The sequence below is a fragment of the Camarhynchus parvulus genome, chromosome 3 (assembly GCF_901933205.1).
Source record: "Camarhynchus parvulus chromosome 3, STF_HiC, whole genome shotgun sequence".
Taxonomy (NCBI): Eukaryota; Metazoa; Chordata; class Aves; order Passeriformes; family Thraupidae; genus Camarhynchus; species Camarhynchus parvulus.
This window is the reverse complement of record NC_044573.1, coordinates 84,686,083-84,710,296: the sequence shown is the minus strand read 5'-3', so window position 1 is coordinate 84,710,296 and position 24,214 is coordinate 84,686,083. Positions and strand designations below refer to the sequence as shown.

The 24,214-nt window shown below is 34.0% G+C and overlaps 1 protein-coding gene across 1 annotated transcript in view; it reads left to right on the top strand.

The window, feature by feature from the left end:
• CSMD1 (CUB and Sushi multiple domains 1) overlaps positions 1-24,214 on the top strand; it is a 1,057,303-nt gene that overhangs the window by 881,299 nt on the left and 151,790 nt on the right. The window contains exons 27-33 of the mRNA XM_030946379.1: positions 6,830-7,021; positions 9,115-9,253; positions 11,198-11,385; positions 13,533-13,727; positions 16,112-16,228; positions 17,675-17,788; positions 19,061-19,156. Of these exons, the coding sequence (XP_030802239.1) occupies positions 6,830-7,021; positions 9,115-9,253; positions 11,198-11,385; positions 13,533-13,727; positions 16,112-16,228; positions 17,675-17,788; positions 19,061-19,156 (1,041 nt within the window). The remainder of the gene's footprint in view (positions 1-6,829; positions 7,022-9,114; positions 9,254-11,197; positions 11,386-13,532; positions 13,728-16,111; positions 16,229-17,674; positions 17,789-19,060; positions 19,157-24,214) is intronic.

The window sequence follows — 24,214 nt, the reverse complement described above, 5'->3', positions numbered from 1 at the left end:
CTGCTGCAGAGTATGTTTTATTGGAATTAATTGGAGTTAGTGATGAAGAACTGAGAGCTCAAGTATAGGGGAAAATAGTTTCATTTACTCTGCTTGACAAGTGGAATGTGTTGCTAATTTTTTAATTGTAAGGAGTGAAAAATAAGATTTAAGGAATATATTAAGTAAATGTTTATTTATTCAATCTAAAAATAAGTCTAGTATATTTAATCTTCTCGAGGCAATGAGAAGACCACTGTGGCCTTGACCTGTAAAGGATTTAAAGTAATTAAACTATTGCTAAGTGGGAATCTTTACATGCTTTAGTATTCATCATGTGTTCAAACTGTCAGACAGTTTATAGCAAAGCTGCACAGAATATTGACATTTCAGTACTTTAGTAGCTTGTAACTCTAAATAAAAGATTTCTGAGTTGCTGAAACTTTTTTTCTTTTTGGCAATTGCAGAAGATGTAGACATTTTGTTACAAGTTCTATGAACGCAATTTGTGAAGCTTTTTGTCTTTGTGTCATGTGAAGGATTTTCAAGTGTTGCACCTGTTAATGACTATTTCATTTAACTCTTAATTATAGTTGAAGAATTAAATTTCAGGTTCAGAATTGCACAGAATTAGAAAACCTTTAGTAATACAGCTTCTGTACTGGATTATGCAACTGGAATGAGTGTCTGCATCCATAACAGCCGTTTATGGGATCAGATAAAGGATATATATTTCAGAATATCAGGCCAAATGAGCAAATTAAAACGTTAAAGTGCTAATTTTCATCTGGAGAATTTGTTTCACTGTGCTGTGAATGTGCTAATTACTCTCTATACTTTGTACTCTAGAATGTCATAACTGTGTCTGACTAAAAAAGGGGTGCTGTGAAAGGGTAATGTAAGGTAGATTAGAAAATATCACCTATGAATTACTTACTGCTGATTGTAAATGTAATTAGAGATATTTTTTTAATGAAAAAAATATAATTGGCTGAATCTTGCAAAATGTTTGAATGTTAAAACGCTCTGTCTTGCCCACTCAGCTCAGCATGTAGAACATGAGGACATGAACTGACAAGAGTGATTATGTTAATTGTAATCAGTCTAATGCTTTTCAAACCTAATTACCATTTAGTTTTGCATAAAAGAACAAAAAAAATGAAGTTCAGTGTGCAAAACTGACCTTTACTCTGGGGGTTAAATAAATTTAAGCCGTGTGTTACAAGTCAGGGATGTCCACCAAATCTTTCTGGCAAAAAGGTCTAGGCAGATTTGGTTTTTGACTTTATTACAAATAAAGTTACTGGCAGCAAAAACTACTTTCATAAATTACTCATTAAAAAGTGATATCTAACCAATCTTAATTCTATCCTAGTTATCTAAGGTAAATGGGATAAATTTCTATCTGACTTTGCCTCTTTCTTCTTATCAACTACAGGTCTAGATACACTAACAGTAATTTTCAAACTTCTGAATATTTAAAGGCAGATTAAATGAATCCTATCTGCCTTTTCAGAGGTGTCTATATTCCTGTGAGATGCCATAAAGTATCCTGGCTAGTCTCCACCTGGCACTGCAGAAGGTTACACAGCCATCCATAAGTCCTCTCTCCTATCTTCCAGCTCTGTGCTGATATCTTGGATATAAGGCATCTAAAATGAGACTAGTCACCTATGTTGAAGTAGATCAATCTTGCCCTGAATGTTTAATCTCCATCTATTCTAGACTACTGACAGCACTCAGATCCCACGCTAAGGGGTCTGTTGCTTTTATTGACCTGAAATTTATTTTATTGAATATTTTTATTTTTAACTGTGTAATTTTTTTACTTGATATTTAGCAAAAACAATAGAAGTGACAGATGATAGGGTCAGCACTGGCAGTTTCTAGTCATATTTTCATTCTTACAGGCTCTAATAGCTTTAGTTAAAAAATAGCTAATACTAGGTTTACCCTTACAGTCTATCCTTTTTTTCTTCAGCTAAATTCTCAGCTGTTGTAACTTAAGACAATTGTATCTTTTTCTTCAACTAAATGATTAATTTATAGTTCTTTAGGTGATTTTATAGATTTTGGTCCTCAAGTCAAATAATACATCAAAGGATTTTATTCACACTCTTCTTAAATTGAAAAAAAAATCTGGCTTTTCTAGAGTCAAACCTATCTTTGTAAATTTTCTATGCCTGTCTCTGGTTCTGCAGTATTGTAAATTTCTCTTATTTATGGTATTGTGTAAGCATACACTTTAATTAAAAGTGTGCCTATCTCTGCTTTCATACAAGCAAAGATGTTATTTTTTTTTGTTAGTATAAAACAACTGTCAATATGTTAATTAAGCAGCAAGACACTTTTTCTTAATTTATTTTAATATTTCTGTCTTATTAGAAGAACTTTGGACACTCATATTATTAAAAGCAAAGACATAACATCAAGGCATTTCTATAGTTGGTTTGGTCTACTTTTCATTTTTCTGTTGTTTGCTGATTTTCTCAATATTTTAAAATTTTGCTTTTGAAGTATATGCAGAGATAAGCAGTGATGACTAAAGATGCCTATGTCTTTAAATTAACAACACAAGTCACCAATTATGATAATACTAGTAAGAAACTTACACTAATTGTAATTACAACAATTATTTGGAAATTATTCTGTCAGATGTTGACACATCTGTTGACAACTTATTTCCTCTGGCAAAAACTTAACTACCAGCTATTTAGTTGTTCCTAATGGCACTGGACTTAATATGACAAATCTGCTTAAGCACTGATTTCTACTTTTGTCTAGCTTTGCAATTCCATTTGATCATTTGTTTGGTAGCAGCAACTTTTACAGTAACCGTGTCACCTATCTGGAACTGAGTACTGTTGTCTTGAAAATTATTCCTTTACTGTCGAGATATCTTTTAATCACTGGCTTAATGGCCCAGCTTGCCACACTTAAGAAGTATAAGTATTTCTATGACAGAACCCTCATTGCTAAAATTCAGCATGCAATTGTTCCAGATTGATTCACAATTAAATATTTCGGGAAAGGGAGCTAGAATAAAAATATCTTTTAAAGAAATTTACAATGAATAATGCAGAATCACATATCTGCCTTACTAACTAAATAAATTGAGTTCAATAAAAATTAAATCCATTAAGACAACCCTTGTTAAAACAAAAATAAAAGAACACAAGACACAAGAATTCAACCCTTTCCAAGTCTATAACCTAATAGTTTCACAGTTCAGTGTCTTTTGCTGTCTGATAAATCTTGCATTTCATGTTCACAATAACATGGTGATGAAAACATGGTAATGAAACTGTCATTGCACTCCTATCCATCATCTAATCCATGCATGGCCTGGGGAAGGCATCCTCAGCCTCACAGAGTGTAGCAGTTCTTCATTTGGCTCCTGTGGAACTAAGTGAAAATGAATCTTGTAGATTAGTTTGGTGGTTAACTCTAAACTTATGAGTTTTTGTACTCCAGACTAATAAAGAGGCTGCATCGGCATTTGGGTTTCTTTTTTCTTTACATTCATGGACAATACATGACATTTAAATATGTTGTTGATGCTAATTTGCACAGTACTTAGTCTGTACATTTACATATGTTATGTGAGTTACTTTTTGGAGAACAAACACTATTCTTTGTTTCACAATGTTAGTCTGAAATCACTGCAAATCCATGAACATCTCAGCTTTGATAAACAAAATTCCTTTTCAAACTTATTATTATGCAAACATAGTGCACTAAACAAGGGAAGCATGTGCAATTTAAAAGCCTGGAAAAGTCTATATTGTTTTTATAACCATGTGGACTAGAAATAAAATGGTGTTTGTAGCACAAGACTACAGCAAATGGCTTATATGATTGTTACCACAATCATAGTGAAAATTATAGGGATGAAATTGATGTTTTTATTTCCTTAAGGTACAAGAGAATACACACTAAAAATTATGTAAAAAATAAATTAGGCAAAAATGTAACATTTTGCTCGCAGGTCTACAGAGCTGCAAGTATAGTGTCATATTCTCAAAAGCAGTCTCCTATTGATTTTCAGTTCAATTTTAAATCAACTTTGAAATATAATTTGATTGTGAAAGATTCTTAAATTAGAATCAGGGAGGCTTAACACAGTGACTGTCTACAGATGGAGGTCTGAAAACTCCTTGGCAATCTGTGGTTTTCTCAGCTGTCTGTTCTTCTGGAACCTACCTCTGAGTTCCATCTTTAATGGACACAGAAGCTTGTTCTGCTCTGAGCAGATGAGACATTAAGAGATGGAAATCTGTACAGAGAATTACTCTATAACCCACTGAGTATCATCTAGGCTTAAGGCCTAAAGCACATATGCAAGAGCTGAGAAGCAGCAATTACTTATTTTCCAGCTTAGTAACATTCATATCTTGTCTCCAGGCTATCCCATTTTAGGAACCTAATTTTTCTCAGTCATTTTTTAAAAGTCTATGTAATTTAGTTTGATTTTGTGTCCTTGAGCCTAAAAAATAGTTATTGCTTTCCTTGCTTTACAGTATGTATGTTTTACTTGCTAAATGTTAAAAAAGAAGAGCAGTGACAGAAAGCTGGTGATTTTTAATTTCTGGATTACTTATAAATGCATATGACCTCTATACCCTTCAGATATTTGCAAAATACCAAATAAAGAAATATCAGACTTTTAATTTTCATGCAGTTACAGAATCTCTTGGGATTCTTGAGAAGTAAAACAACCTGGAAAGAGGCAAGTTAAAAAGTTGACAGTCTGTCTAAATGTTCACTTTACTAGATGGCACATCAGTGCTTAAATATTTGGTGCTCTATTTAATTAGGATCAAGCGTATTTGGCGCAATAATAAGGTTGTTGGTTTCAAATACATGACATAACTTCTGAGGCTGCAAGACACAAGTGTAAAGAATGTTTTGGTGTTTAATAAATATCTGTGATAATTTTTAAAATTTAGAACTTTGTATATGAGAAATGGAGATTAACGGTGAAATTATTATTAGAAGGCATCTGTCCTTTCTAATTGATGGATACTTGACACAGTTAAAATGGGGAAAGTGTTTGCTGAGTTATTATATAGCATAGCCTTTTAAGAAGAAAATAAATCTATTCAGAGATATGTTAAAAAATGACAGCAATTAATAGCAGAGATTGCTTGTGCTCATTTATTCGGAAGAATTGCAAGTCTAACAGATGTGCACTAGAGCAATCCATTGTTCAGAGCTGCTGTTGTCTGTCACATCAGGAAAAACTTCTCTGAGGTTGTGACCATGCTTTCATTCCCTTGTGGCCAAACATACTTTTAGTAAACTGCACTCCTATGGGGTGTCACATAAGTTGTCAGAGTGGTGCCTGGGGAATCCTTACACAGTACTCATTAGTAGTGACAGCTATTACTTTAATTCCTAGTGGAAAAAAGTCTACCACAGTTAAAACCCTACCATGTCTTTTACTTCATTTACATATAGGAATGATCCAAAGTATGAGATCTATTGTTTTGAAATGGAAACAAGAGCAAAAAACTATGAATAATAAAATGTCAAACAAAGTTTCTGTGTTTCTAAGTGTCTCTAAATGTTAATTATAATAATCCATGAATTCTCCCATAAAGATGTTTTACAATTTCTGTGATTTATCTGTGACCACCTATTCACTAGAACATGCATAAAACCACTTTAAGAGCTGTTGATTGTTTCTTATTTTACTCTTTTTTTTTCAACCTTTCTCTCTTCTGAAAATTTACAACACAGGGAGAAAAAAATTCTAAATTTTTTTTCAGTTGTACATTCTGGTAGTTGTTTCAAGTTGGCAAATGTTTAGGTGGTCTTGCTGTTTCTTATAGTGGTGTACTCTTTCGGTGTGGACAGAAGGAGCAGATGCAGCTGTTAATTCAGAAAATGAATTATTATGGACAGGAAGATTGCATACTGGTGGTAAACACAGTAACATTCATGGCAACTGTGACATAACTCGATTTATGACTTTTTATTTTGGTTTTTGTTCACAGTTGTTGTCAGTTCTTTGCAAAAAGATGTTTGGGTAAGGACTGATAGGAAACAGTGCAATTCAGGAGGGACATTAGTCTCAAGAGATGGACCTTCTTTCCTATGGAAGACTGCAAAGTTTATTGAAACTCAGGATGTCAATACCTGAAGCCAGTAGAAGAGAACCCAAAGCCAGAAGAGACCTGACATCTTCCAGAAATCTGTATTAGACGTGGATCTGTGTATCCACTTTCTGAGTGATTATTTGCATTGTTGTACTGATTGCTCTGCTTAGTTTAACACTGCTTTTTAAATAATATAGTCTTTTAGAAAGCAAAATCCATATCCAGCTACTGAAGACTGATCATAAGTGAGGTATTTTTGCTAAGATTCAGTTTAAATTATGTCTAAGAAAGTTGTTTCTTGTCGCTGAAATGAAAACTTCAGGACTGCATAAATTGCTGTTTGATTTATCCAGATGGGTAAGGAGGATTTGCATGCTGCAGGATAGTAGGACTCTAAATCAATTTTATTTATAACATTATACTTACCCTATTTTGCAAAAGGTATCAAAATTATTTTGATAACCGGAATATTAAAGAGAGAAAAGGAGTTATTAGTTCTTTTGATCTGCTAACTGGACAAAATCAGTCGATATTTTATATTAAAGATACTGGCAGGAAGTCAACATAATCATGATGTATCTCAGTGGGCAGATTTTTGTAAAAGGAAAGAAACAAAATGCCTTCCTGCATTACCTGAAGAGTAAATAATACTGCCTCTGGTTGGAATGCTAATGTGAACCTGTTGTGCATTTGATTATGCAGGGTAAATATCTATACCTTACATCTTTTCTTTCATCATTCCCTTGCAGCTTCCATTGCATCAACTTGTAATGATCCTGGGACACCACAGAATGGCACTAGATATGGAGACAGCAGGGAACCTGGAGACACCACCACCTTCCAGTGCGACCCCGGCTATCAGCTGCAAGGGCAGGCTAAAATTACGTGTGTGCAACTGAATAACCGGTTCTTTTGGCAACCTGATCCCCCTACATGCATAGGTATTAAGATGAGATGTTAGTCTCTATTTAGGACTAATACAGATCAGATTTCTTGTTCAATTACTGGGCTTATGGTGCTCATGCTGGAGTGATGATCTCTGCAGAGCTCAATTATTTTGTACTTACAGACAACGTCAGTCGTATTCTCCTGATTAACAGTATTTTTTGGATGTGATTTTCTTTCTTTATTCTTATACTCCATAAAAGCTTTAAAATTACAAAATCTAGTAGAAATAAGTAAACAGAAGTGGTGATTTGGATAAAAATATTCATGTTGAAATGGTTTCATAAATGTTCTTCTATATAATAGGTTGGTTACATAAACTATGGATCCATTATTTATTCCCAAAATATTTTTATATGTATATCATTTATATATATATTTCTGAGTTATCTTACAGACTAGGTACACATCCTGTGCAATACCTTGGAAGATGGATACTTATTGGAAAAAGTACATGCAGAGGAGGGGATCCAAGTGACAATGCTGTTGAAAGAAATTAGATATATTTCCATACCACCAGGAGAGGGTGGATCCATAGCGCTAGATTGTGTAAAGGTTTCCCTGAAGTTCTTGCCAGTAGACAATAATTACAGGCTTAGAAGTTTTGCTGAATTGTATTTTTCGCATCATTAATGTAGGTTTTCTAGCAGTAATCAACAGCTGCAAATTTTTTCTGCTAGTCATAGTAATTTTTTAAATCCTTGTTATTGTGTTGCCTACTGATTTATAATTAAATGAAGACTTACTTTAGCAATCCTAAATTCCAGATAGAATATCACTGGAATAAACATAATGTTTTTCCTTTCTACAAGGCATTTTGGACAGACACTTTCCAAAATAGCATATCCTTAATAACATATCCTTAAACAACTGCAGTCCCTCTGTTTCTCTGAAGTAAAAATACTGTGAAGGATTCAAGGATAGTTTCTCTGACTGCATGTTATTTAACAGAATTGGAGAAGCACATAATCAGCATACTATCTTCTGGATACCTTGTGTGCAGTGTACAAAGCAGTATGAAAATGCTTACTAAATATATTGGGATCATTCACAAAGTAAATATCTAAAAAAAAAATAATAATATATATGGTATCTAAATTGAGAAGATTAATACTTTTATTTTAAATAGCAATTGTAATCACTCCATGTTTTTTACAATCTAGTATAAAATCCCAATAAAACAAACCTAAAAGAAAGAAAGAAATAAGATAGAAAGAAAGGGAGAAAAAAATATATACATAATTACTGTTATTCTTCCATATACTCAAGGCGACTTTGAAGCAGAAAGCAGATTAAAGTAATCATTAGTGTAGACATGACAATAGTAGAAACCTTAAGAGTTCTGTAAAGCCATTATATCTCATTTTAAAATTTTCATAAAGTCCTTACTTTAGTATGCTGACTTATAAATGGAATGGCCTGAGAAGAAATCTCTTTAAAATGTTTAATGTAAATTCCAAATCCTTAGTAACAACTGTCTTGCACTATAAGTGTGTTTCTCTTAGTTTATTTGACTTGGTAATGTAGATGCAGCCTGTCTTGACTACTTTACTTTTTTGTTAGATGTACTTTTGTTAGACTTTGTGGATGTGATTATCATCTATGAGACCAGGATTCTTTATCTGTTTAAAAGTTCAATTCAGGGTAACAAAATGAATGTATTTGATTTTTGATTTGGGAAATATATTTTAGTAAGTGAATCAAATTGGTTTCTGCAACATCTTTGGTCAATAGAAACTGCAACCTGAGTCCTACTACTGAGCTTTCCCAGTTTTTAAAGTATCTTCAGTACATAGGAAATTTTCAGCATGATAGAGACAGGATTACTACCAAAAATATACAGGACTTCATATTTAACTTCTTATTTTTATTCCTTTAGAAAAATTTCTCCCTTTACCGCTTTTGCATATGAACAGAGATCACTTTTTTGGAGGAAAATTGAACATTTTTTGCTAACAGGAAGTGGGAAAGTTCTGTATTTAAAAAAAAATTGGTAAATGTAGAAGTAATTTTCTTCTACTTAAAAGCTAATATGTGCTTGTGAAATTAATGTGTGACTATATTCCTATTTCTTTTTACATTGTGACAGCTGCATGTGGAGGAAACCTGACAGGCCCAGCAGGAGTTATTTTATCACCTAACTATCCACAGCCTTATCCTCCTGGGAAAGAATGTGACTGGAGAATAAAAGTAAACCCTGACTTTGTCATTGCCTTGATATTCAAAAGGTACCATTTCTCTGTGAATGCCTTTGTTTTAAAGGGTTTCAAATGTCAAATCTAAAAATGGCAATATTTATTAAATTTTAAACCTTCCAATTAAATTCTCTGTCTATGTCCTGGAGCATATATCTAATATGTGCTATATCGTTGATTCCAAATAATGTAAAAGAAAGATATACAGCTGTATGGTACATTTGCTATCCAATATGTTCCTAAAAAACAAAACTTTCTGTGACATATCAAATAAAAATCCTTTAAAGACCATATTAATTTGTAGAGGTGCTTGATTTATGCTACTGTAACTAATAGTTGAGACTGAAAGAGTAGTGAAAATTCTATATGTAAGTCAGTTCTCTCCGTTTTTTTAGAAATACAGCTTAAATATACTTTGCTTAAAGTGCATAGATCAGAAAAAATATTCTACTTAGTCAAGAGATGAAAGACACTGAGATAATATTGTTTCATAACTTTGATTATTTCCTCTGTGTTCCATAATCAACCTATATGTGTTGCATTGATTTTTACAAGTAGAAATTCAGGCATATAGTCATATTCATGCATTCTGTTTGTCACTTCTAATTGAATCAGTTTTATATAATCATCTTGCTTGCTGTATCTGTGGATGCAAATGCAATTTTTTTCATTTTTTGATACTGTGTTTTGAGTGTGATTTTAAAGCTGAGAATGATAACGTTGCTGTTGACTTCAGTGGAATGTTGATGAGTTGTGACTCTTTTAGGAGGAGATAGTGGCATGTTGAGAATTTTGCTATATAGTATTTGTACCCTTTCTGTGAAAAAAAAACCCCAACATAATACCAAAACAACAACCAAACCACACCAAACTAAAATAAAATTTGGTTTCTTTAATTACAGACTGGAGTTTATTTTCTAAAAGCTATTGATAGACACAAAATTAAAGAATGGAATCCTAAGGTACTTGAAATTGTATAATTAAAAATAGAGTAATTCTGTTTTTCTGGTATTTTATCAAATAGCATTAATGTATGAGAATAGTTCTCTACTAATTACACTCTTGAAGATGTCACGATAGGTGTAGTAAGCAGCGTATTTCTTTGGATTGCCTAAAAACTCGACTCAAATGCTCCATTTCAAACAAGATGAAAGAAACTTACTCAGCATTCAGATTTGTTTGTGAGTATTGCAGGGAGTACAATATGAGAAATACAATGGAATTTTCTGTTTATGCTATACTTCCAATAAATTTTCTAAATGGTTGCAGTCCAGTAATACACACACTTTTCAGCAGCTGAAGTTAGACAGGCCTGGAGCTCCTTGGTTCTTCTCTTGCACCCTTCTTGTAAATTGCAGTAACATTGGCCACCTTCCAGAGAGCAGGAACCTCTCCTGAAGCCACCTCACTTTCCTCTGAAAGACATTCCATTCATATTATCTTCATAATTTCTTTGTAAAACATATAAGTGTCATAAAGTATAGCATAACATAGATTGTTTAGTGAGAATTAATGTTAATTCACATTAGTTTATCATGTCTGATATTATCTGGGTAAGAACAAAGACAAGTTCCAAGATAATGGTCTATCCATGAAGGCATCTTGTTTCAAAAATGATAAACGTGTTTGTAATGTGTGGATTTAGTGTCATCCAGTTTAGCCAAATAAAATCAGGACTTTTAATTCAAGCTACTTTTTTGGATCATTCCTTTGGTCCTCTGGTCAGAGGCAGCCTTTCTGAATCATGATTCCATGGTCTTGAGAAAGGTGTTAATGGCTTTTGGAAAGCTTTAAGTGTTCATATCAATGATTAAAAGAACTCCACAGTGAATTTTTTTACTGTGAATCATGTTTAAAAAGACATTTATTTCTCGAGAAGAAAATGTGTTGGGCAGAAAATTGGCAACCACAGTCACAGTAATGTTTAACTCATTAAAAAAACCCGAAGACCTAATTATTTTTTCCCTTTATTTTCAGTTTCAATATGGAACCCAGTTATGATTTTCTACATATTTATGAAGGAGAAGATTCCAACAGTCCTCTAATTGGCAGTTTTCAAGGCTCACAGGCTCCTGAAAGAATAGAGAGCAGTGGTAACAGTCTGTTTCTGGCTTTTCGCAGTGATGCTTCTGTTGGAATGTCAGGATTCGCCATTGACTATAAAGGTAGTGTTCTCATTGTAGTCTAAATAAAAGGGAAAAAAATGTTTGTTACTTAGCAATTATTAAGACTCAAATCTGTTTCTTTCTTTATGTACTCATAACTGAACTGCCAAATACCTTTATGCATCAATGTATGTTTTAAAAACTCTTTTCTATTAATGTGTGAAGGAACACAGAAAACCTGCTTCAAGAAATCTCTTTCACATAACTTATGCACATTTTCATCTTCCAGAAAAAAAAAAAAAGGTAGAAGATGCACATCAAAAGTAACATTGGGAAAAAGGTTTGACAATAGCGAAATTGTCTTACCCAAGATTTTACCCGAGAACTGTCTTACCCTGACTACTTCCTCCTTCTTGTCAATACATACCAATACATTTTCCTTTCCACATTGTTTTCAATCTACAAATGCATTTTTAAATGAATACTACTGGATAGTATTTGCATGATTTTTGCAGAAGATGCCTCTTACTAGATAGAGACTGGGATATGCTGTTTATTAAAGCCAGACAATCACTGAAGATGCTGGTTTCTTTTCCAGTCACAGATGTTGTCAGTGGCTTAATTATAACCTTTGCTGAGTTTTATCAAGCTGTTTTTCAGCAGCAGAAGTGCTGCCTCAGCTTCTTATTCTTGGCAATTGAAGCAAACCACATTAATATACATGTTAAAAATGAAGAACAAAAAAAATCTAAGAAATACAGAAAAAATATACCTATAAAAGAAAAAGGAGTGAAAAAGAACTATAAAATAATTTTTATATTCAGTCTTCATCTGTCATTCAGCACAATGCATTATTCTCCATGTGTGCAAGATTCTTCTTCCTGAAGTAATTTTCATATTGCCATAGATGAAATCTTAGACTATTTGTCTCCATCTAAACAAAATATCAAAAAATGGAAAACAATTTGTTCCAGGAAGTCTGCAAGGCCCGCAAGGAAAGAAAATGAGATGTTGGGCAGAAGGAGATAAAGAGATAAAGATGGCGATTGAAAATGTGCATACACATTTTCACTGTGTCTATGTTTTGTTCTCAGCAAAATGTGATATGAGTTAAATGAAATTATAATGAGATAAAAAAAAAAGATACAAGAACAAAATTCTGTGTTTAAAAAGTTATTTTACTCAATGGACAGTGTGGGAATCCATAAAGTTAAAGGGTTTTAGGTTTGTGGGAAAAAAGACAGGCCTCAGTTACGGCAGAATTAGGAATATTGCTGATGCATCTTGTTAGCTGTAAGGAGACGTGAGGAATAGAACAATAGACTTATGTCTAGTGTTTAGAAATAGCTTTCTAAGTTGCAAAAAGTTTCTAGAAGCAAAGAAGATTAGAAAGATTCTGAAAAATAAACAGTTCCCGACGCATTCCAAAGCCGTCCCGTCCCATAGTGTCTGTATATAGCTAGCCAGAGCAGACAGTATATCTTTGCCTAATAATTTTTTTTGAATGTATATTATTTAGAACTTTATATAAAATGTATAAAATTATATAACAGTTTTGAGTTGGAAGGGACTTAAAGATCATCTAGTTCCAACCCCCCTGCCATGGTAGGGACACCTTCCTCTAGACTAAGTTGCTCAAAGCCCCATCCAGCCTGACCTTGAACACTTCCAGGGAGGTGACATCCAAAACTTCTCTGGGCAACATGTTCCAGTGCCTCGCCACCATCATGATAAAGGATTACTTCCTTATATTTAATCTAAACCCACCCTCTTTCAGTCTGAAGCCACTCTTCCTTGTCCTATCACTGCATTCTATTGTTGTTTATTACCTCAGCTGTTTCCATGTCCTGGGTAACCTGGATAACCAGGTCTCCCATTTCTTTCTGGAAAGGACTCATATTTTCCCTAGTCTTCCTTTTGTCACAAATATACATATAGAAGTGGTGAATTCTAGAACTTGTCATCCTTCTTCTAAATACTAAATATGAAACTTTATTGGAGTAGTTCAACTTCAGATTCGCTATAATTTCCTCTTCCAGATACTCAATCTTAAGCAAACATCCATGATACATGATTCAACAAGAATAATATATTAATAAGTTGTTGAATAAATTAAAAGGCCTGGAAAAAACCCACTGAGAATAGTTTGTTTTGCCTTTTTTTTTTATTGAAAGTATATATAGATTTACTGTAATTCATTTTAACAGAAAAGCCACGGGAAGCTTGTTTTGATCCTGGAAACATCATGAATGGTACAAGAATTGGAACAGACTTTAAGCTTGGTTCAACTATTACTTACCAGTGTGATTCTGGATATAAGATTATTGAACCTTCAACTATAACATGTGTAATTGGTGCAGATGGAAAGCCGGCTTGGAACAGAGCGTTGCCATCTTGTAATGGTACGTACAGTTTTCTAACCATTTCCTTTGTCTGCCCAGTGAATTCAATTTCTCAGTCCCTAAGGCTATTTCCACTGTTTCTACACATACATCTTGTGAAAAAAAATGAGATAAAAAAAAAGATTTAAGATGAGTTTTGGACTATACCTTAGTCAATAATATATTAAGTATTTAAAAATGTCATAAACTCTAGAATCAACACACGTTCATATAATGGTTGCAAGGTAATATGTAAGATTCTTTGCACACTCAGTATTATTTAGAATAGCTATCACAACCATCTCAATGCTGCATTAATTGTCACCTTAGAATAAGAGTTATAGTTACTGAGGCAGAAAATAAGAGTGATATCTCAGAACTGTGGCTAACTAATTTATCTTCTATTCCTTGTTTCAGTGTTTGTGTTGTGTATATATATATATGTGGAACAATTTTAACAAATCAAAAAGTAGTTACATATATTAGTTAATAAAGTCCATAAAGTACTAATTTATGTTGAAAAATAATCTTCATAATTTAATTCAAAATAATCTCCTTCAAAATTTTAGATTTTAATTATAGAAAAAGACAATTTAGAAGGAAATGTTTCTGTAACTCCATAACTTTAAAGTTTGTTTTAAATTAAGTGTGATACACTTTCATTGCAATAAAATGTTCATGACTTGAGAATTTCATGGGGTAATCAGACTTTGTAGCATAATTTCTGATATCATCAAAACAAGAAGAGAAGAAAATAATGAAGATTTTAAATTCATGTCATGAACTAATTCCTTGTGATATTTGAGTTTCACCTCAGCCACATAATCCTATTCTGCCTACTGATAGATCAAACTTCTCATCTTATATCATTACATTGGATTTTTGAATAATTCATATGAGCAGCTAGGAGAAGACGTGGATTTGTAGTATTAATTGCTGCCTTTTTGTACAAGGAAGTCAGACTTGAGCAGATATTTCACGCATGATTTTAAAGACCTGTCAGGGAGCAGAAAGAACAGATCTGCTCAGCAAGGGCTAAGAGCCAAGGACATACAAAGCACAAGCTCACTCACTAGGCAGAGCACCCCAGCACCTGAACCAGGTCTGCAGAGCCAGGAGTTGGTTACAAGGTCCTTTCACAGCCCCTCATCAATGACCTTGTTGTCCACCTGGCCCACAGGTCCTCCTCTGAGTCAGTTTCCAGGAAGCTGTTAGGTTGTATGTACTCTGCTATATGCAGGATGCCCACAGCAGGGTAACATTGATTCACTTTGTGTCTTATAGTGAAATGATATCTTCATTGCTTAAAAGCAAATTATTGTGATGGTGCTATTTTTAAATAACCTTATTTATACATTTATTTATTTACTTATAAAATAATTTCATTATTGGTTTCTTGGGTAAGATAACTTCTTACAACAGTCTGTTATTGTGGTGAAAACTATTGTTTTTTATGAAATATTTTCTCACAATAAAAAGAACTGAATTGCATGTAACTAATTTAATACAAGACTTATATTTTAATGAAGATTATGATAGGAAGCCAGGATTTTCCAAAATGCCAGAAGAGTAACAGCAGTACTTTGTTTTCAGTGTATAGAAATCGATTTACTCAATATCCAGCACAAGGAGATATTGAGAACTTGAAAACAGCCCCTCCATCTGTCCCTTAATATGCCACATTTACAGCCTACACATGGAGGAACGTGCCATGCATGCACTGTTCATTGTTTTTCTCATGATACAGACAGAACTACTGCTCATGTAAATGTTGACTCGTCTTGGGGATTTGAGCTCCACTATTCTTAAATATGCCTTCTAACTTCTGCAGCTCTAAAATGTTTCTCTCAGCTTTCTGTTGCCTTTATTTTTTGCATACATATGAAGCCAAAGATTTTTTTATATGTATAATCTAATGTGCAATTTTCATAATCATCTAGTAAGATATGAAAATAAAGCAATTCAAGCAATAGTTTCACAAAGCAGAATTTTTGTCATTCTGTAGGGAAGTGTCAGCATATCTATGTATTCCTTGGTGCCATTTTTAATGCAATACCATATATTTTCCTGACCTGTTTTTAACATGGATAGATATAAACAGATATTGAAATGAAAACCCAACCTAAAGCCTGTGTTTACAGTATCTTTCAATTAAATAACTTATATTTCCAGTTCTGTGTGAATACTTGTAGTAAAGTAAAACTTTAATGAATTCTATTTTTCAAGAAATTGTAATAAAATAATCTCTTGAGAAAGAACACTAGATATTTCAGAACAGGTAAACCAAACAAAAGCAAAATCAGTAAAGTGTAATTTTGTGATCTTTAGATTTTTATTTTTTTTCAGATGTAACTAATATAGACAGCTCTAATTAATATAACATGTTTCTCTGTATTTGTTTCCAGCACCGTGTGGAGGGCAGTATACTGGATCGGAGGGAGTAGTTTTATCACCAAATTATCCTCATAATTACACTGCTGGACAGACTTGCCATTATTCAATAACTGTCCCTAAAGAATTTGGTAAGAATTTCTTCTATTGATTTATCAATCATTATCATTGTCCTACATTGTCAATCATTATCATTGCCCATGTTTAAATGTCCTTTATTTGGAGTAATGACCTTAGGTTTACATGGTATTGCAAATTACTTATAAAACTAAATATATTCCTGACATGGAAAATTATTATAGGATTTTAACCTTTTACTTCTCCCTAGAGTAACCAACTGACTTCAGATAAGACATCTATGTTTGCTATCTAAGCATATCCTGAATACCTTCATTGTTTACATTATTCATCATCATAGGATAATCATTCATTCATGCTTCCTGCAAAGTAAAATCAGGTGTCAGCAAACAAGCTCTTATATTCCTCTTACTTTCTAACTTTTTGTTTTTCATGTTATGAAAAGGGTGAGATGAGTGGAATTACATCTGTTTAAGATGTACAGTGAAAGCAATTCTGCATGAAAGTACCAGAAATGCTTGTGAAAAATCACAAAACTGATTATTCCAATGTGTCTAAGTACTTGGAAAGAATCTCTAAAACTCAAGCAATTGTATGTTAGGTGTAGTTTCCTGCAAAGCAGGATTTTCGTAAGTCCAGACAAATAGCAGTAAGATTCATTTTACTACTTATTTAATAGAGGCTTTATTCACAACAACTTAATGAATTTGGTACTTTTCGTGTACAATGAAACCTGTAAGGACTCAGCTGTAAACAAAATATAGATGGCTAGAATGACAAAATTATATTTTTATTGACTTGGTTTTATTTCATATTTCTATTGCTAGATGCTATTTGAATTTGGGGAACTATTCGATATTTAGTGAGATGTAATATTAATTTATTAATATACTTTAAATAATGTACAGATGAAGTACAAATTAAGTGCAGCAGTATTTCAAAGCTGTTAACATACTGCTATTTTTTAATATTTGATCAGTTTTTATAGCATTCTCAAAAAATTAAGTATTAATGCAAATTTAAAAATTTGACAAATCAGTAAGTTTATAAAAAATTTCCTCAGATTAAAGCCAGGTAAACAACTAATCCTATGTGATAATAGATGATCTTTAATAGTTGCTATATTTGGCAATGCAATTTTAGTACAAACCTTTCTGTTCAGATATTCCATTTCTTATTCTCATGGGTTCCTAAACAGTAAGACTTGTTTGACTGGAGGTCACAGTTTTGGTGAAAGCATGATTTAATAAATTTGGTTTTAATTAAATTATGGAAATAATGAAAACAAAAAATATTCTTGCATGTAAATATAATGCAGCTGTTTTATCACATTAGACAATTCTATAAGTTGGAAAAGTTTATACAGGAATTCATTAAAAAATAAGACAAACAGAAATACATCCTTAAATTCAATCTTGAAAACTAAGTTCTTTTTTATCTCCTCTCTTTTTATTTTTTTCCTCTCTATCCTTTCTTTTTTAATTTTTTTTTAAATTTAGTTGTGTTTGGACAATTTGCCTATTTTCAGACAGCTTTGAATGATGTGGCAGAATTATTTGATGGAGAAAACTCTCAGGCCAGACTTCTTAGTTCTCTGTCTGGATCTCACTCAGGTAATTAATAAAGAAGTATACATTTCTTATACAGCTCCGTATGGGAAAAAATAATCAGGAGAATGGTATGAATTTACTTTGGAAATAAAATTATTTGAACAGGATGCTAAGGGAAGTGGAATACCCTTCTAAATCTTTGAATCAAGACATTATTCTGGAACATATGGTTAGGCAAGAACTGACCCTGGGGTGGGTGTAGAAAAAGTTGAATGAAGTTCTCAGATCGCTATGTAAGAGGGCAGATTGGATGGTATAATTGTCTTCTCTGCCCCTAAACCTTTTGAAATACACATCTACATATTCTGAATGGCTAATTTACACAAATTACTTGTATTTACAAAATGCAATTAACTGTATGCAAACATGCACTTAGACTAAAAGCAGGCCAGCTGTTGCATTCAGGTAACTATAGCAAAATGTTGACCCTGTGAAATCATAATTAAGCTTACATGGATTGCAACATGGTCAAATTTCCAGTGTGTGCATACATAATGAATGTGTTCATCTTCAGTGATATGTAAGTATATTTTTTATATATCTGCTGCTATTAATGTGTTTTGTTAAACATTTCTAGTATTTTGGAGAGTTTATATGTGAGTTTAATATTTTTGCAGCAGAGGGCTATTTGTGGCTTCTTGGTTTTTACTTTGAATAATTGGATAAATACTTAATAGGAATTACTGAACTTATATCATGACTTCTGACAAATATGCCAGGAAAGGAGATAAAGTATATTAAATATTTTTATTAATCCTCAAATCAGAAATAAAATTTGCAATGCCATAAGAAAGTTAATAATGTAATATGGTTCACGTGTGACCACATACTTATCGAATCCACTACATAAAACAAGCCATGAGTTTGCGCTCTCTGTTTTAGTCTTGAAATTGTAAACATTCCATGGAGATTCCTGTGGCATTTCAAATACTTCTATTTGATTAATATGTTTTGCAAGGCAAAACAGTCACAGAAAAGCGTTAACTAAAAAGTCTTCTAATAATTTTGGCCCCAAGCAGCAGTAGGATTCTTGTCATGTAGTTTATTGGAGCTCTAGTTCCAGCTGCTGCAGGAAATTCCAGAAGGTTTCTCTTGTAGAATCATGAAGTCTTTTTATTCTGGCAATGGCAAATTTAATTTTATACAATGTTTATGTTTTCTTTAGCTACAGAGAAAAACATGAAACTGTGTGTTTCAACAGCATATTTGATTATGTATTGAAGAGCTATAACTGTTGTTTCTGGTTTGTGTATTATTTTCTGTTTCCACTTGTAGGAGAGACATTGCCTTTGGCTACATCTAATCAAATTCTTCTGCGATTCAGTGCTAAGAGTGGGGCATCAGCCAGGGGGTTTCACTTTGTTTACCAAGGTAAACGCGTCTACTTTTGGTGGAAGACACTGGTACCAATTTCATGAATTGTATGATTTTTAATTCTGCATAGGTCTTAATGCATTGCTTTAAATGTGAGTGTAGTCTTAACCTTTTCCCAGAGATCAGGGACTTCTCCTGCTGGCAGACTGGCTTTCTAACAGCAGTTGCCTGTGTTTATCCTGTCTTGCCCCACAGACTTGAGTATGTCCAGCCTTTCTCAGTAGTTGCCAATCTGTTGCTCCCTTACTGCTGAGTGAGCTCAAGGGGTTTAGGAATGTGCTTAATTGTATTAGTCTTCCTCAGTATTCCCTGTTGATTTTTCAAGAGTTTTTGTTCAGGCTGCTAAGGATTCATGAAGATCTCTGAGAGAAAATTGCTGTGGCAGAGACCATCAATTTCAGTATTGAAGTGTGGGTGGGAGATTTGCTGGTCTGTTTCTGACGCAGCTGAACTTGAGACATTTTGTGCATGTCTGCACACTGCAGCTGAAATGCAAGAATGTCACAGCAGGGCCAAGTCTGTTAGCAGTCTGCTGGGCAGCTGAGTACGCTTAGCTGATCCATGAGTCTTGCATGCAGTCTGGTGACACCGGGAGCATTGCTTACAGATTCGCTGCCTGTAAGGGAACAAATACAGTCCCAAAGGGACTGACTTCTGGGCAGCTCACTAGATGTATTGCGTACACACCCAGTAAGCTTAATGAGACACTCACTGCACACCTTTACTAAAATGAAGCGTAGAAGTTCTAGTGTCCTAGTTTGACACAAAAAATAAATGGAAAGAACTGTCTCACCTCAAGAATATTTCCACAGTTTAAAGAAGCTTGGTAGGACTGATTGTTAAGCCTTCTGACTCCTGTGTTTATAGAAAGATATCACCATGACTGCACATTCTCCTTTGGATATATATCAAGATACTGTCACACATCTAAAGTATCTTACATACACTTGCATTAAAACTTATCCAAAATTAACCGTAAAAGAGGAGGACTCTAAACTTTGGAGTTAGAAAAGAGCTTTCAGCATTTGAGTTCTTATCCATTTGCATATGAATGACATATTTTTGTTATTGTTAAGACTAAAGCGTTACTTTTTACTGCTTTTGAAGAATTCATAGTGATAAAACACCATGATTCTATAAGCTGTATATATACACACATAGAGTGCTATTGAACAGGAAGTCTCCAAGGGAGCACAATGCTATGCCACATTTCAGACATTTATACTTTTATTAACTGTAAGAAATAGATTTTAACAAAAGGGAGCAAAATGAGAGAGAAAGAGTCACTTTATTTGTGTCAGAAAAATCATGAAGCTATTTAAATGCCATCGGATTTTAATATATTTTAAAATATATCTTAAGAGCTTGAATTAAATATAGTTAGATATGTATGCATATATTGGTTAATGAGTTAGAGGTATTTAATAAACTATCTTTTCAAGATTTTTTTTCCTCTTCTTATAAAGCATGTGATCATACTTCCAATGACCACCTGCTTGCTAGCCTTTTAAATACTTTAGAAATGACATCCACTCTCACACTGAACACAGTAATCTGGTCTGCAAAGTCAATCATTTTATTTATTGCCCTCTATTCCAGGTTGACCTTCTTCCCTGTTCACTTTTCCACTGGGCTGATTTCAATTTTGTTTCACAGTGGTATGAAACACTTACTGAAAAATGGAGGATAATTACTATAGAAAATGGAATGCCTCTCTGACACAGCTTGAGAAGTCTAGGTTGACAACACTATAAGTAAAAGCTAAAAGGAAGGCTCAAGGGAGGAAAAGCTATTGCTTGCCTTATTTCACATTCTTTCTGGTTTGAGCAACCCACAGATAGGGGCTTTAGCTTCTGATTCAGTTTTAATGGCTTTTGTAATGCCACTTTCTCAAAAACTATGTCATCTATGACTTAATTTATCTTCTCAGATGATCACATTTCCTTGTAATTAATGCAATAGGTAAAGAGTGTAATAAGAGATGAAATAAATATTGGGTCAGGTATGTTGATATATGCTAAGAACAATCACGTGTAAGAAGACTGGGATTTTTTTTTCAGGCTTTCTTATGCTTGTGTTCCTGCCATGACATCACCTCAGAAACAAGAGCCTACATTTTTTATAACTCAGGCTGCAGCAGTACAAAGTTCCTTCCTTAAAAAGTTATTACCTTTCTACAATCCAAATATTGATGGGGTTTTAATATTTATCTTTTTTACTTGATACACAATACATGAACTAGTTTATTAGGTCAATTGATATTTTAAAGAGGATTATTAAGAAAGTTAGCATACTAGGATGAAGAAGACAAGACAAAAATAAGAGTAAAAGAAGATTGTGGCTTTAACAATCAAGTTGATCTAATTTGTGACAAAAATAAAATGCACAGCCACTCATTGTCTGCTAAATGTAATTAGAGAGCAGAACTAAGTCTGTTAGTATTACTTTTTATATCTGCTACCACAAGACATTATGTCCTGCTTTAAAACAGACATCACCTGGAGAGGTGATTGATGCCCTGAGCCTGTCGGTGTTGAAGAGGTATTTGAAAAATGCCCTTAATAACATGTTTTAACTTGGTCAGTCCTGAATTGGAAAGGCAGTTGGATGATTGCTGTTGGTCTCTTCCAACTGAAATAATCTTGGAGGCATTTCAGCTGAGCTGTCAGTTGTGTCACCTTTTAAAAAAACAGACCTTTTTTTCCTAACTTTTTATAGACGTTAGAAGCTATGCTACATTTTCCCATTAACTATTTAAATCCCATTTCAAGCAGTGTGAGGAAGTAAGGAGCTACCTTACTTTGTTGTTGTCTATAGCTTGCATTGCATCTATTCTTAAGGCAGTTCTTTTAAAACCGAAAAGGGGGGAAGGAGGAGAGGGGGATTTAAAAAAATTGTGATTTTGTATCTTTAGCATTTCTTGTCTCACAGTAACCATTAACAGAGTATTAGTAAAACTTCTGAAAAACTGAGCAAAATGTCAATTTTAAATGTCATTGAGTGTTTCTTGCTGGCAATAGAATAATTTGATACAACTGCAGCCATGGATGTTTCAGGCTGTCAGGGCTGATCTCAGTAAAATGTCAGCTTTTAGTCTGAAAAAGTATTTCTGTATGTGAAGTAATTCAAGAGTAAACTGCTAGTAAACTGCCCCTACATTTGCTCTTATGTCAGAGATAACTTGCTCACAGGAAAATAACTTTCATAAGGGAATATTATAATGAAACCAGACGATCTAGCATTCTAGAGGTGTTGAGAGGTGCTAAAAGGTCTAGTTACACAAAAAAAAGTGTAGATTACTAGTGCATGTATGCAAGCTGATCAATTTATTACTATTACTGTTACTGAAAGTTATACGATGTTCTTAAATCTGGCTTAAAAATTGTCTTTTGCCTGCACAGCTGTTGTAGGCATTCTCCAGATGTGGTTGCTAGGCAAGGGTTAGAGAAACAGGAAGGATTTTTTTTTCTATAGTTTACCCTCTTTTAAAAAGTTGAGTGAAAAAATACATAGGGAAAGATGGTATTCCCGTAGGAAGCTGAGGAAGAGCTTCTTTCACACAATGAATGGAAAACACTCCAGGAGTAATGCTGAAATTTTCAGTCAGTTCATGTAGCCTCTTAGGTAAGACAGATAAGCTTTGGACATGTGAGAAGCTAAAAGTTTAACTAGCAGGTGGCTGAGGTGGGGACCTGTGTGGGAGGAGGCCTTAAGCCACCATGAGCCATTCACAAACAGCATCCTGTGAAGCTGGTATAAGCAATCTCTCACATGCCTACATTCCCACTAGTCAGAGGAACATGTGGTGCCTCAGAAATGTTTGAGAGTGACAACTGCTTTGGGGCAGAGGTGCTCCTGGGTAGTGCTGCTAGAGATGCTGCTGGAGGGATTGTTGGAGGTTCTCTTGGAAAGAGGAACTCCCTGCCAGAGGCTCGTACTTCTAAAGGGGCTGTGGCCTGTGGGGCGCCCCTGCTGGAGTGAGAACACTTCAGAGGGGTTGGCAGCCTGTGAAAGTACTATTCTGCACTAGGGGACATCTTTGAGGAACTCTAGCTTATGGATGACCCACGCTGGAGGAGAAACATTCAGAAACAGGGTGATGTGGAAACCTGAAGAAGTAAAAAAGAGGAGAAGATGAGTAAAATGCTAAATAAACTGTATGGGGAGGTGGGGGAAAGCAAAAAGAAAGCACATACCCCAACTTCCTGTGCTGCCTCTCACCTCATTGGTACAACAAAGACGGACACAAGGAAGTTGAGAAAAAGAAGGAGAGGACAGGCGTTTGAAGTTGAGAATGAAGTAAAACCGTTCAATTAACTTGATTGATTTTTTTGTGTCCTCTTTCTTTTTAATTCCTGAATCAGTGATCAAAAACTTGTGTAAAATTGGTACCAAATTAAGCATAATTAAGTTTTAATTTCCTAAGTTTTAATTTCCTGAGTCTAAACTGGTTTGTCCACAAGAATGTACTGAGCCCTTTTCTCTTACATAATTGTGAATTATTTATCTCATGGCCAAAATGCCCATTTGAACAAGTAGGCCTGACCAAGGAATGGATAATGCTGAATTACATGGCAGTAGCTGTAGTTCCAGGCATATGACAGATTGGATGTGTGAAGGCAGCTGTAAAGTCATCATTTATTCCAGTGTAGTCATTATACAATAACATGGAATAAAAAGGTTTGAGTAAAACAGTGCTGGTGCAGAAGACACGTGGGTAGAGAAAAGGCTGTTAGTCCAAATAAAAGAGCAAAAAACAGCAAGCTGGGTCAGCTGAATTGACCTGGCAGTCTGCAACTGGCCTGCAGGTTATCATTAGGAAGAACTGTGACTGTGAAATCCTTGAACTATGGTTTCATCATTTTCCTTCCACAAGTGCAGATGGGTTCTCTGACAGGGTTAGAACTGCATGCAGGAACAAGTTTCATAGAGCGTCTGTGGGATACTGAAGTCCTGTTGAGAACTTAATGACAAATTCCTCTTTATTTGAACGAAGGCAGGTATAAGTTTGCTGAAAGATAAGTTGTTTGTTTAAACTGTGTAAGGTGTTTAAAC